Raw genomic sequence first — 14270 nt, 5'->3', positions numbered from 1 at the left:
TTTCTGCTCATGAGTCAGTTCTCCACAACTTCAAGTCATTTTGTGCTTTGATATATGATACAGAGCCATTTATTTGTCAGATTATTCGTCATGCTCTTGGAGGCAGATTTTTTTTTTTTTCTCCCAAAGGTTATTCACCCTGGCACCTCCATGTCAAAGCAGCTTGTCCAAAATAAATCTGTTTTCTCAATCTCACACTACAGCCCAGAGTTTTCTTCCTGAAGTGCAGGAATGCGCTCACTGGTTAAACACACTAGGCAGATCTAGTTTGCCACGGAGCAGGGAAATCTGCTTCTTCAATGGTTGGTTACAAGAAAACGGAGGCAAGAGGCCAGCTTTCATGTTTTGCGCTTTGTCTGGATAAACTGCACAGCAGTGCCTTCTGAATTGAAATGTGTCGGCAGCTTGCCTTGCTCATCTTAAATAACTTAATTGTTCTCCTAAAGTCATGCTTTTCCAGTTGTGAAGCACTGAACAAAAAAATAGATCAATTGACCCAGATTTTGTCCCATATACAAGTTTACTAACTCGACAAAATACATCTCTCACCTGGAACAGAGCTGGACCACTGTGGAAAAGGTCTGTTTGAGAATCAGATTAATTTAATTGAACACCCTTTCCCGCTAGGTGTAAGAGAGTTTGTCTTCTGACAGGATACAGGTCAGGATGAGAAGAATTAAGTTAAATCTTGGAGACTGAAAAAACTGGGAGTGCAACGTTGGGGCTTTCTTTTTGGTTTATTCCCCTAGCACAGGAGGAAAGTGCAATGAATCCACTTGCTATCAGCTCATCCAATAGTAGAAAGAAATAAGTCTTTACTGGGTCGTAGAATTAGTGATAAATTTGGGCTAGTTATCAAGAAAAGCACTTAGAAATTTTTTTGGTTTTTGCTGCTTTAATTGGTGTTTCCTGTCTTTATTCTTAAGGGAAGGTAATAATTGTATAATGAAAAAGCCTAGTTTGCTTTTTTGTTCAGATTTCAGTGCTTCAAAGTTGGTTTTGTGTTCTCCTTCACACAGGGAAGGAAATGTGTAAGTTGTATTTGAGTTTTGCTTATGTAAATTAGGCTGTTCACCCTAGCAAGGATGGACTCAGGTGAAACACTGAAAACCTCAGTCGCTGACTCCTTCCCCTATTCTCTCTTCCATTCCTCAAATATTCTTTCCTCCTCTCGGGTCTGGGAAGAAACCACAGCAGGAGCAGCAAATCTGGACTATCAAGACCCTCCAGATGGCTTTAAAATTTGAGGCCAATTCTGACTCTGTCTGGCTCTGCGGATCCTTCTGGCAAAGCCCCGTGCGTGCAGGAGCGGCTCTGCCAAGGCTCCAGCAGATGTGCCGTGTCCAGCATTCCCTCCCCAAGGCCCCTGAGCCGTTGACCCAGTTCTCTGGGGTATTAAATAGATGTCATGGGGGAGGATGACCCCCTTGATGAGCCCGTGGCATGGCCACGGCACAGACGGGTCAGCCTCCTAGGCTCCCACTGTCTCCCATCATCCATACTCAGTTCCCAGCACAACCTCGTGAGCAGTACGGGTGCCCATCTGGAAGCAGGATGGGGTGCGGGGACGAGCCGGCTCAGAGGGGAAAGGTGCTAAAAACACTCCTAAATCCTGGAAATCCTACACCTCATTAAAAACGGCACTTATGACCGCTTCACTTTATAACTCATCCCTGTCAACACAGCTAAGATCATCAGTCCAACGCCTTCACGTAAATAATCGCTGTCTCCCTGGAAGGTCAAGGGGCCTTGGCTGCAGCTCCTCTTCTGCCTTCCTGTTTTGACTGAAGGAGGAGAGGGCTTGGAGGGAAGGTTGTAGCAGCCACACTGTACCCAGGCACTGCTTCTGAAATGTAAGATTGGGCGAAGAGCTCAAGAATAGCACCGGGTGAGGGTTTTTGGCAACTAGTGACTTTGCTAAAAATGAGGTTCTGAGGTAGCCAAATCCATTCATAAATTGGAAGCAGTTTTGTGGAATATTTTCAGGCAAAACAAATGGCAAAGTATTTAATTTTGGGCACTGGCAGTACAAGCTGAGGAATCAAAGGATTATTAAAGCAGTTGGAGGTAGCAGTTGCCTTTCCCTGAATAGCCTGGTGGTGAGGGAATCCACACGGGACGTGGGAAACCAGGTTCAGTCCTCTTCTCTACCTCCAGGGATTAAATTCATATCACACAGCTCAGGGAAATAACATGATTGTGGGGGTATGTGATAGCTAGAGAGAGGCAAGAAGAAACATGCACAGGCTGGAGCAGGATGAGCACCCTCCCCACGGGAAAGTGTACTGCCCACCAGCCCCACAGCTTTGGATGCTGAAGAACTTGGTATGGCATCCAGCCAGGAGGGAGGGAGACTCGTTTTCCCCAAATCCTTAACTACCACAAAGTAACCCTTGTGAGCGCCCAGACAGTCTGGGTTTTGTTTAAGAGAAATTACTGGTTTGAATCAGGGAGAGGAAAAGTTCATCCAGGGCTCCCGTATCCAATCTGAGTGACCAAATAATAAAAAAAAAAAAATCTGTTTTGGATAAGTAAAAACACTGTTTTGGCACTCTGGATTACTTTTTACACCCAAGCTAGAAGCTGAACAGAGCAACTTTTCGTTGTACAGACCTCGCAGCCCCTAGTGCTCTCACCAGCAGTGCTTTTGCAGGACCTTTTATACCAAAAAAGTTCCTCGCGGAAGGATACGCACACACAAACTATTTAAATTGCTCTTAATGGTGCAGGCTGCATCTCTGCTGCAGGCTGGCTGCCTTTGGAGCTGCCGTGGGCTGTCTTTAAGTCAAAAGACGTAATAAGTGACTTGTCCCCTTGATGTGACCTGGATCTCTGAGCTGCAGTAAGAGGGGGGATTACACACAATTGAACTCCCTCTGTTTTCCTCTCGGTCATCACTGGCTTCTGAAACACGATCATGATGGAGACAGCAATGATTTCAGGTGACTCGTGGAGAAAGTCACCTGGCCTGACCCAAAGCTATGAAATGGGTAGTATATTGAAAGTCCCAGGCAGGAGTGACACTTAAGATCTCTGGAGAGAGAGCTGAAATTTAAAGACCTCCGGTTCTTGATCTCTTTCCTACAAATTCCTCCTTCTCTGGCTCAGACAACTGTTTTCCTTCTTCGGTAAACCTCCCACTTGGCTTCTAGATTTTTTCTTGAAACAGATAAGAGAGGCAGTGGCAAGAGCAGGAATTGCCCTAACATGCAAGTGTCCTTACAGCCTTAGTTACTTCCCATGACATGTATAAAGAAATGTATAAAGAAAATACCACAGTCCTTTTAATGTAAACAATTACACATGAGTAAGTGTTTGAACTCAGCAAGTCCTGAGTCCGACTTAGCTCTATAATGAAGTGAACTTTATGAACCTACATGAAATTGCCACAGATGTAGGCCAGGGAGATATTTTGCTGTTTACATCTGTGAAAAGGGTACTGGGAACCTGATTTGAAGAGAGCTGGGGGGAGTCAGCTGGGATATTTGGCTACAGAGTCTCATATTTATGCCCTGAACTTAAGCGAAGGAAGTTCCCAAAACAAAATTGGGTTGTTTTTTTTTTTTTTTAAGTTTTTGGGCTGTACCCCTGACCAGCATTTCCAAAGGACATTGTGCCCCTTCAGAGTCCCTTTCGGTAACCACTACTGGCTTTCTCAAGCCATTTTCTGTTAAAGCAGCAGTATTACCTCATGCAGTACTAATTCTTCTTGTCTTTGGGGATCAGGATCAGGATTTTTGAGATGTTTCAGAGGGTAACCTTATGTTCCCTTGGTCTCTGGGGATATCCTAAAACCATACTCCTGAATTGAGACCTTTACACTAGAGGTAAGGGCAGAAGGAAAGGAGACACATTTTACTGCAGCCTAGGAAGAGAACTGTACCTGATCTGCTACATCAAGGGTGTCAAACTCATTTTCAGTGGGGCCCACATCAGCCTCGCAGCTGCCTTCAAATGGTCAAGTGTAGTTTTAGGACTGTATAAATGTAGGAGCCGTTGCATTTCTACAGTCCTAAAATTACATTCAGCCATTTGAAGGCAACCACGAGGCTGATGTGGCCTCTGGTGAGAATGAGTTTGACACCCCTGTGCTACATGTTCCACAGGGCTCCTTGCCTGCCTGTTAGCAAACTCTTGTCCTAGCTTTCATGCTGAAAGATATTTATCCTGAAACCATGGATCTGTAGCCAGGTCACTCACTAAGCTGTGACTCAGTTTCATGCTTGGAGGACTAAAGCATACTAAGATGATCACACAGATGGGATGCTTTTCCTTCGGTCGTGGGTATCCTGGTGCCGCGTGATGCTCTTGGTGCTTAATCTCTCAGATTTTACTCCTTATTCCTTGACTAAGTCACAGTTACTGACAAGACCCAGTTGCCAAGAGCAGATAAAGGCAGGGTTTCTTGGTATTTGGTCCCCAGATGCCTTGAAGAGGCACAGTAGCAGGTGTCAGCAGAACAATGTGGCTGCCAGGCAGGAGCATGGCTGCTCACTGGATACACAATCAAAAGCACCGTAAGAAGATACTGCTTTCACAGATAAGACTTCTCATAGCAAATAAGTGAAAGTACAGAGCAGAATAACGCACTAAATCAAAAGAGTCCCAGACAAATTGTGCTTTTGTCAATGACTTTTGCTAAAAACTTAATGTTGCATGACGCGTTTTAAAGTTCCCTTTCATACATGATTTAATGGCATATTTACCACCTAAGAAAAGCAGAGTTCTCTTATTTTACATTCAGCTTTTCTGTTCTACCACTGGAACAGACGTTCTACATTTCTGTGCCCTCAATGCATTGTCGTCTTGGTGTTCAGCCATGAACTCTCCTCCCCTGCCTGCAACCGCCTCTTGACGCCTCAATTCCTTCTAGCTCCCTGTAATCTCATGTTATACAATGGAAAATTTTTGGCTTGCATAAATGCAAGATTGCATCTTTATCTCATTAAGAAAGGAAAATTAAGTCATCTAATTAGGAAAAACAGGCAATCAGAAAAGGTAGCTACTTTTTTTCTAAAATGTGACAGGCTCAAAACCTCCTAGCTTTTGTGTAAAAACTGTATTTTAACTATTAAAGTTAGATTTTAAAGTTGGATTTGACAAAATGACTTATCACTGTCAAGCTGGAGGAAAGATTCTTGCATGCAACTTTTTTGACAACACAGACTTTGTTCTTATGACTTCAATTTGCACAAAACCTGTGGCTCTAAGACATGGCTGATTTTGCAGAAATGTTCATTTACCTCTACCTCTTCTCTCCCGAAATCTCCGTGGTTCTTCATTTCTATGAATCCTGAAGCTTAATAGGAAACAAACTGATAGTATGACTAATCTTTCCTTCATGCCAATGGTTTCTGTGGTGTTTCCAGCTATGAATGCAATTAGTGCCTAATCATGTGTGGCAGATTAAAAGCTGCATTTACTGAAACAGTAATTCCTGATGAGGATGAGCCCAGCCTTGTAGATGAGGGTGAATGAAAGACTAACTTTCTAGCTACAAAGTTCATCAACCTGTGGAGGTCTTCTGAGCCAAATGGTCACAAAATTGCTAGTCCTGGAAAACAGTAGATTTTTTTAGTTTGCTTTGTGGAATAGACTGTGTTCAGAATGACTGCCCCATCCCTGAATCTGAGCATGCCTTGAACTATAAGCCTTCAAAAAAACTCTTCTTAAAAAGATAGCACCCCTAACCTACGCTGACATCTCAGCTGCTATGTGAAAATATTTTCAGACTGCTCCAGGATCAAGAGATGTATCCCCCTGCAGAGCACAGGACTTCTGCTAACAAAACTGTTGACAGCCAGATAATCACCTGGCCCTCTGCGGCAATGCCTGCCTAAGCCAAGCGGAGGGTCTGGCTCTTACAGCCAACCTGGCACAGCGTCACTTGGCTCCACAACACGGTACCGACACACACAGACATGGATACCGCAAGAGGTCTCCAGAGGAAAATGTTCCCAGAGCAAGGTGACATCTAGGAGATGACAACTTTGTCAGGGAGTCAGTATGGCTTTCAGGTGGTGGGTATCAGATGTTAACATCACCCATCAAGCTACATTTCTGGCTATGACATAGGGTAGAATGTTGTTGAATAAGCCCAGAACCAAAAGTAATAGAAGGTTAAACCAGATAAGCTTTTAGGACAGTAGCACTACCCAAAAAAATGCACAGGGATTCTTGTCTGAAAAGTAACCAAACAGAAAGCAGGCCTTCCATAGCTGTATTCTGCAGTGACAAGTGCTAGCTGTTTCAATATAGTCCTCTTCCAAATCCTGCAAAGCTAGCTGTTACCAATGCAATAGTATCAAGGCCAAATACTGACACACACACAAATAGATTGGTTTTTTCTCTTTTTCTCTGGCTTTCTAAGCATGCTGGATTTTTAACCCCACTCAAGAGCCACAGGAAAGCCCTCCTATATAAATAAAAGTCATGAAGGTTGTTTTATAGAAGATGAGACAGGGAATCACTCGCATTGTCGAAGAGGAGAAAAACTGAACCTCTACAAGCGAGTAATTTGAATTAACACAGCTGAGAGATATACTTTTTGGCAAGAACAATTAATGCCAGACAAACCTCCATTTTCTAAAATGGCCCCAACTGCCTCTATACGTTAAACATGGCTGTGCACTCTCCTGTGTCCTTGATTCCCCGCAGTTCTCCAAAGAACGGTGTAAGCATGTTCTTACAGCTCATGTGGGAAGCTAACATCTGGGTTGAGTCTTCGGTTGACCTAGAAGGCCAAATTTGTCAAAACTTGAAAACACTGTGAAGAAAATGCCTCTCTAGGCTTCATCAAAGCCAACTTTTGTTGGTTTAGCTAACTAGGTGGTGGAATTCCCCAAGTTTTACATCTGCCTTTGCAAACACTTCTTCGAACTGACGCCAGAAACCTCTCCCCTTTAACTCTAGGGAACGAAGCAAAAGAACTACTGGCAACCTTTCCTTTCTCCTCTGTTATTGCACAAGCTGGTGCTTTATCTTCGCTTTGTACCTCACGCATCCCTGGGATCACGTGTTTTGTCTGAAGGGTGTTTGGGAAGTATCCACCCTTCCACTTAGATCCATGCTTTCCAGGGCTTGCCAGCTGACTATTGTGTCCTCCAGCTCTTCAGGAAACTGTCCTGGTCCACCCTGCTGGCACTGCCAGTGTGGGACCCAGGTGTGTACATCATTAGCTTGGTTTGCTTTAATCCTCTGTCTACCAACAGAGCGGCATGACAGCCCTTTAGCTTAAGCTTGCCTTAAGTGAACTTGCATCAAGTCAAAAGTTGCAGTGATCCTAAAACTGAGGATTCTGCAATCAAGTGGTAAAAATAACTCCGGCAGCCTCTGCCAGCTACAATAATAAGGCTTTCCTGAAGACAGCTTTGGCTAAATCCTAGAACAACAATGTCACAGGAATTCTAGAAATGCTAAATCTGCCGTTATGCAATCTCATTTTTGTTGTAGGGGCAATCCAACCTCACGCTTCAGGCCACTGACAGGACATCAGACTAGAGGAGAAAGGCAACCCTTGACCACGCTCATTCACAACACGACATGAAGCAGAGAACATCACTAGTCGCCCCATCTTCTCTGGGCACATTTACTGTCCTTCACTTTCTAAGACAATGCACTGGATGACGTAAAAAAAAGCTCTGGGCCAGTATAGCAACTTGTGGCCCTCAGTCCTGCTATCTGCCCCTGTTCTCAGCTCTACCTGCTTTTGCAGAGGTCCCTTCACTGGGTTTTGCTTCCTGGATGGTGGCTGCCAATGCTTCCGGGGGATGAAAGCCAGATTTTCCTGTGTACGAGAGAGAGAGATGTGCTGGCGGTTGCATTTTCCAAGAAAGAGGTGTACAGTACAGCTTCTTCTTTACAAGATTAAATAATTCTAAGAATGTACCCTTGTGTGGCTCATATCCTCTGGCTTCATAAACTCAACCTATGCTTTCCTGTAATGCTTTTAGTACATGTTTTCTGTGCTGTGTTCCTAACATCTTAAGCCAGTCCTCTTTGCTAGTTTGTCCAGAAAAGAGGCAAATGGAAATAAGCAACTGGGCTTCTAGAAACACGCATAAGAATCTGTGTCCGAGCGCTGAGCTCTGGCGAAGGAGGCTCTGAGCCCAGGAATGTACCTACTTTCTTCTTCCTGTATTTAGCTGACTAAGATTCTTAAACAGCGGCTCCACATCTTAAATTATAGGTTAAGACTGGAAAGCTCAGCCCACAGTTTGGAACTCTTGTGTAATTCGGCTGCAGCTACATTCAGATTTTTCCAGGAGATGGCCCTGTCTCTCCCAACACCTCAAGATTTTCTTCTCAGGATCATTGTTCCTAGCTGAGGGACTGAATACCACTGCACTACCCAGGTGAGATGCCCAGGACTAAGGTAAACAGCTCCTTCTCTGAAGGAGCTGCCAAGACTGGTGCAACTCTGTAATGCTGCATATATGAAACAAGGCAGAGCAGAATCTGGGAACCTAAGTCAGACTGTTTTCCTTTATGCACTAATAAAGAATAAAACATAGAACGGTTTGGGTTGGAAGGGACCTTAAAGATCATCTAGTCCAAACCCCCCTGCCATGGGCAGGGACGCATTCCACTAGACCAGGTATTCAAAGCCCCATCCAACCTGGCCTTGAATACTTCCAGGGATGGGGCATCCACAGCTTCTCTGGGCAGTCCATTCCAGTGCTTCACCACCCTCATGGTGAAGAATTTCTTCCTTATCTATATGTCCTCCTTCAGTTTTAAAAAAAAATGACAATAGTGATGTTAAGCCATTTATAAAAGCAGTGCCTATCGTAGCTGTCCACATTGTTTTGCAAGATTACAATCTGCTGCTAATGTGTCTTGTTAGCTGTGACTTTGGAGGTAACCAGAATCCCTCTTTATCAACTGGGAAGCTGATGGAAACTGCTGACCAGAAAAGGATGATATAGAAAAAGCAAATGAATTGGAGGCCAGCCGAAATGCAACACTAAATAACAGTAGTGAGTAGGACAATCAATAACTCTGCTAAGCAAATACTGTTCTATTTGGGAGGGAACACGGATATGCCTGCACAAAAAATATTCTGCTGTGGCTTGGTCACATGCAGTCATGAGCAAAACTGAAGCTGTACATTTTCTGTGCTAGGGAAAATAGTTTTTGATAAAATGGGATGTGATGGAAGGTTTCTGGAATAAACATTAAAAAAATAAAAATATTCATGGTCTCAGAGGAAAAAGAGAGCAGACCCTTTCAGACAGGGAGAACTGATGAAGCACATTGCTTTTTCAGATTCACCAAATGTGGTAAACTGGCCAGTTGGCCACTTCATCTATGGAGAAGGGGCCAAATTGTCTCTTCCTTTCTTTCAGTGAAAGTGCAAATCTTAGTCTGCTCCCCCTGTGCTTCTGCCAGATTTATTTACTGTGGAGCCTGAAGGAAACAGATACTGGTTTAATCTGTCACGCATGGTGGTAAATCAGCAGGTTTACAAGCTATTGATTGATAGAGGGGATAATTGCATGTGTTGTTTCCTTAAACTCTATGATCTTAAAAATAACCTAGATGCTATTGAAGGAGTTGTTAGTCACTGAGTGAATGGCTCTAGTCAACCAAGCAGTTTTTCTTTCATTGTAAAACATGTAATAAATTTAATACCTTTTTTTGGCACAAATTAGTGACTGACTGTGAGAGCATTGAAGATTAAAATCTGACTTACAGTGTACAAGTGGTTATAAAATTCCAGTTCTAAAACAACAGTCCTTGATCAAAGTAGCACAGTTGCAGGACACACTGATTAGAAGCTGAAACATTAATTACAGCTAAGGATCAAACATACCTCTTATCTACACTTAAATAAAAAGTCATAAAGAAGCAAAGATTTATCTTAAGGCCGGAGCACCCAGAATTACTACTGACAATGCACAAACGTTTAAAGCATGAAGATATTTCAGTACCTCATCTGGCTTTTGTGATGCTCTAAACATGAGCCCTGCTTATTTGGGAATGGTGCAAGAATAAAGGCCTACCTGAAGTAAGTAGACAACATAGGCAACCATGTTTTAGATAACATACACTAATGAGTATAACCCACAGTAAGGAGGAGGAGGTCTGGATTTCATGGTAAAGGTGGCTACTCCATGGCCAGGCAGCCTGGAAGTCACTGCTCCATCATCTGCTGTGACTGAAGTACCGACTCTTATACAAAATCTCAAGATGTAAAAGCAGCCATAGCACTAACTTCCATCTGCACTTCAGTAAAAGCTGGTTTTCAGTTGGTAATCTCTAATCTAGTTACTATTAAAGACTTTATTTCCATGAAAGTCAGAAGAGATTAAAACTCCCCAGGCTTAGCAGTGGGATAGAGGGGAAAGATCTGGGTTTGTGCCTGCTCTGATGGATGAGCACCAAGTCATCCAGCTTTAATATGGTCTGTCAGGAAACAATGGAATAAGATACGACACTTAGGGCAACACTTCTAAAAAGTGGCAAAACCACAACCTGACTAGCCTGTGCAACTCATCAGGACAGTTTACCACAGCCTGTTACTGCAGGATTTGGAAGGATTAGATATGTGAAATGCTAGAAACTACAGTTTCTACATTAAAATGAAAATAAACATATGGTATAAAGTTTCCAGACTCACAGATGTCCCAGGCCTTCAGCTGGGAGAGTTCAATAGAGGCAGGATTTTCCAAAAACTGTTCCCTAGGTTGCCTTGCATTTTTATATGAAGCACCTTAGACCAGAATCTGTCAGAACTAATATACCACATCAGATGAAATGAACTAGTGCAATGAAAACATTTATATTTAATGTAAACCCATCTCTGGCCATTGGTAATCAAGACCTGATCCAAAAAAAGCTTCCTCAAGCCCCTGAAGAATAAGATTATTCCTTCAAATGGAGGAGGCTTTCACAAGATTATTTGTACAGATGTGTGTAAGTCCCATGCAAAAAATTAAGAAATACACAGAAGTTCAGTTCTAGCATAAGTTAACTGATTCAGCCAAAGGCAATTCCAATAACAGTGAGCTTTCTCATTTTCCTCTATTCCACACTCCTCCCCAGTCTGTAATTATGCTGTTCCTCTATATGTTTGCCTTTCTTCACCTATTCCTTCTGCTTTTGTTACTGACCAAACTCGCCCTGGTATCTGAGAAAAGATGCAACTAAAAAATCAACATTTCCTTGCTTGATGGAATTTAGTTTGCAGCTTCAGGTAACAACTGGGAGCCGTGTTAATGAAATCTCTCAATAGTGCAAAGAGAAGAGAGAAAATTCTAGGATTGGATCCACATGCCATTTCCAGCATCTTCAACAAAAGGGAAAAAGTTAAAAGAAAAAAAAATAATTTTTTTTTTAAATCTGTATTAAGGTAGTACATCGCTGTACACTAAATGTTCTGCTTCCATACACTTGAATCGTACAAGTCAAACAGGCAGAAGCAATCTGAAGTCACACTTTGAAAGATCAGCACAATAAAGAAAAGACTGATTGCACTTTAAAAACCACATTTCTCTTTTGGATAACTAGTCATCACTTAGACTTGAGCTCACAAGACCTTTAAGCTGAGCCCTGTTGGTCTGTGCTAGTCAGCCTGAGCTTTGCAGCTGCAGCTGGAGCCTCCTGCAGCTTGTTGCTGAGACAGAGATCTGAGGTTACCACCATCAGCAACTGCAGGCTTGTAGTATTTGTGTCAGGGCTTTTTGCCTGCTGCCTTCCTTAAATCCTTCCTGGCAGGTTCAGACAGGGACAAGGCAGTAAACACATTGGAGGTTGTCACTGCTCCACGCCTCGTGCTTCTGTGATGCTGCCCAACAAGCCTCCAGTGAAAACTAGCCATTGACTGAGCCTGAAAGGCTTTTAGCTGCCGTGGTCTTCATTACATCTCACTAATAACGAGGAACAGGCCCTGGCAGGGGCTGAGTGTGCCTTTGGGAGGCTCTCGCAGCAAAGCATTCAAACAAGTGTTTCGTTGTCTCCCTCAATTAAGCAGACGATATTGCATCGGCACTGCTGTAAATAGTTTAATGTGCCAAATTGTGATGTTTTGCCTCTCAGCCCTCACTCGTGTCTTCTATAACAATTAAGGGCAAGCGTAAGCGGCTTTGCATTTTAAGGAGCCTTTAGGCACTGTGTCATGGAGTGGAAAGTCCGAAGCCTGAATAGAAGTCAGTTCAGCCGTGTCTGATAGCAGCCAGCCCAGATGGGACGCTGAAAAGCAAAGAGAGCCAGCAGGAACACAGTCCCATTACCCCAGAATAATCTGCTCCCAGCCTACAGCTCTGGAACTGAAAGACAGAGAGGTTGACCCTCAGGTGTCTTCAGCAGTCCTTCATAGATGTTTCTTCCATTAATGTGGAAGGGCAGGCCAGTATCCTCAGTCACTGCAGAGTCCTGTAGCAGCTACAAGTTTCATACCCTCTAGTTCAGCAGGTGGTGGAAGAGCAGCTGCTTATTTTACGGCAAACTCCTGGACAGCCAAGCCAGTGACTGCTGTCACAGGACAGCTTGGAGAGAGAGGAGGGAGACTGACCGCTGTGGTGGAAAGTGGTCTTTCTCAACAGCACCTATTGCCCGTCTTGCTTCTTGTCTTTCCTGAGCATCAACAAAACCACCAAATTTGACATCCTCTCTTCATACTCTGTCTCATTTCCAGATGTCTCTGGCGTCTGTTTTTTTCATAGAAATAGCAGCGTGGTCTTGGCCCTTCACTTGGAGGTAGCAAAATTCCCCTTTTGGCATCTGCTGCTGGCAGACAGCCGCACAGCAGAGCAGGTTGACTCACCCTATTTCAGTTTTCCTTTAAGAGAATCAGTTGTCCATGTCTTAGTAGTACAGTAACTCTGAAAAGGGTGGGAGAATATTATTGCCACGTGTTGCTACAATAACTCTGAAAAGGGTGGGAGAATATTATTGCCATATGTTGCTAAAAGCCCTTGACCACCACCACTTAGAGCTTCCTTCTCATTATATTATACAAGGTGTGACAACAATAAGATGTTCTCAGCACAATTTCAGTGATCAGTCAAATGATTTCAGTAACTAGACTTATGTTTCTTTCCTTGGTTTGACCTACCTGTACTTTGCTTGCCACATTAGCTAATAAAAAATATGACTGTTCTGAAAAAGCAAGCCTATTCTGAATTTCAGCAAAGATGAGTACACATAAGTGCAACGCACAGTACAAAAATGCCACTTGGACTTGTTAAGAGGTTTCTTGGGTTCATCTTAAATGGAAGCAGTAGGATGTATATAAACATACACTAAAGCCTCTACTGGTTCTTAGCCACATGGTAAAGCAATTGTCCAGAAATGGGAATACCAGTAGACAGTCCTGAGCTATCACCCTTTGGATTTTGATACTGTCAAAGGTAAGTTGATTTGAGGAGAAAGTGAAATCCAGATTTCTGCCCTGCTGAAAGCTCTACTGTGCCCTAAGGTATTCAAGTAGCCTCTGATCAGGTATGTGGTTGACAAACTCTGCTCAACCAAAAAGCCCTCTTCCACTTGAGCAAGGGATTTTATCAAACGGCTTTTGTAAAAAAGCCCTTGATTTTTAGATAAGAATTCTAAAATAATTTTAGTATCGAATACATTTGATTCTACTTTCTGAGGACTCCAATACTGTTTGCCAGCCACAGAGAGAATTTTTTGCTTTGCTCCTTTTTTGGTCTAATTCCACACTAGCAACAGTCTTGAAGAAAAGCACACAGCACGTTTTTATTCAGAAGTTGAAACGCAAATGTCTGGGGAGGTAAAGGACAGTTAGACTGCATAAACTCCAACATTAACCTTGTGCATATCTCAGGAACCCTATAGCATTGCAAGAGCAGCAAGCAGAGGGCTGGAACTATTTGTTTTTCTTCTCCCATTAGACTCCTAAAGGTTCCTGTTTGGAGTCGGTGAAGATTGCCATTGATACTGGTTACCGCCATATTGATGGTGCCTTTGTCTACTGCAACGAGCATGAAGTGGGACAAGCCATCCGGGAGAAGATCGCTGAAGGAAAGATCAAGCGAGAAGACATTTTTTACTGTGGCAAGGTGAGAAGCTGCACTCAGATTATTTACACTAAATCCAGGATTCCTGTGAATGGACTTTCTTAAGTCATGCCAGTGGTCAACATCTGGCATACTTTCAGACCCAACATCCTTTGTTTTTCTTTCCTAGCATTACCATAATGCCTCAGAGCTTTATGAGCACTAGATTTGCTGTTAAGCACAGGAATCACCATTGTTCTCAGTTTCAAGCTCTGTTAGCAGTGGGAACTGTGCAACATCCATTCTGCC

At 43.2% G+C, this 14270-nt stretch overlaps 1 protein-coding gene across 1 annotated transcript in view; it reads left to right on the top strand.

Moving 5' to 3' along the window:
* Window positions 1-14270, top strand: part of AKR1D1 (aldo-keto reductase family 1 member D1) — a 36955-nt gene that overhangs the window by 3061 nt on the left and 19624 nt on the right. Inside the window, exon 2 of the mRNA XM_082043186.1 lies at window positions 13857-14024. Coding sequence (XP_081899312.1) covers window positions 13857-14024 — 168 coding nt within the window. The remainder of the gene's footprint in view (window positions 1-13856; window positions 14025-14270) is intronic.

This window comes from Streptopelia decaocto, assembly GCF_964273445.1.
Source record: "Streptopelia decaocto genome assembly, chromosome: 1".
Lineage (NCBI taxonomy): Eukaryota > Metazoa > Chordata > Aves > Columbiformes > Columbidae > Streptopelia > Streptopelia decaocto.
Note: the sequence above shows the minus strand (reverse complement) of the source record. Positions and strands in the feature narration are given on the sequence as shown.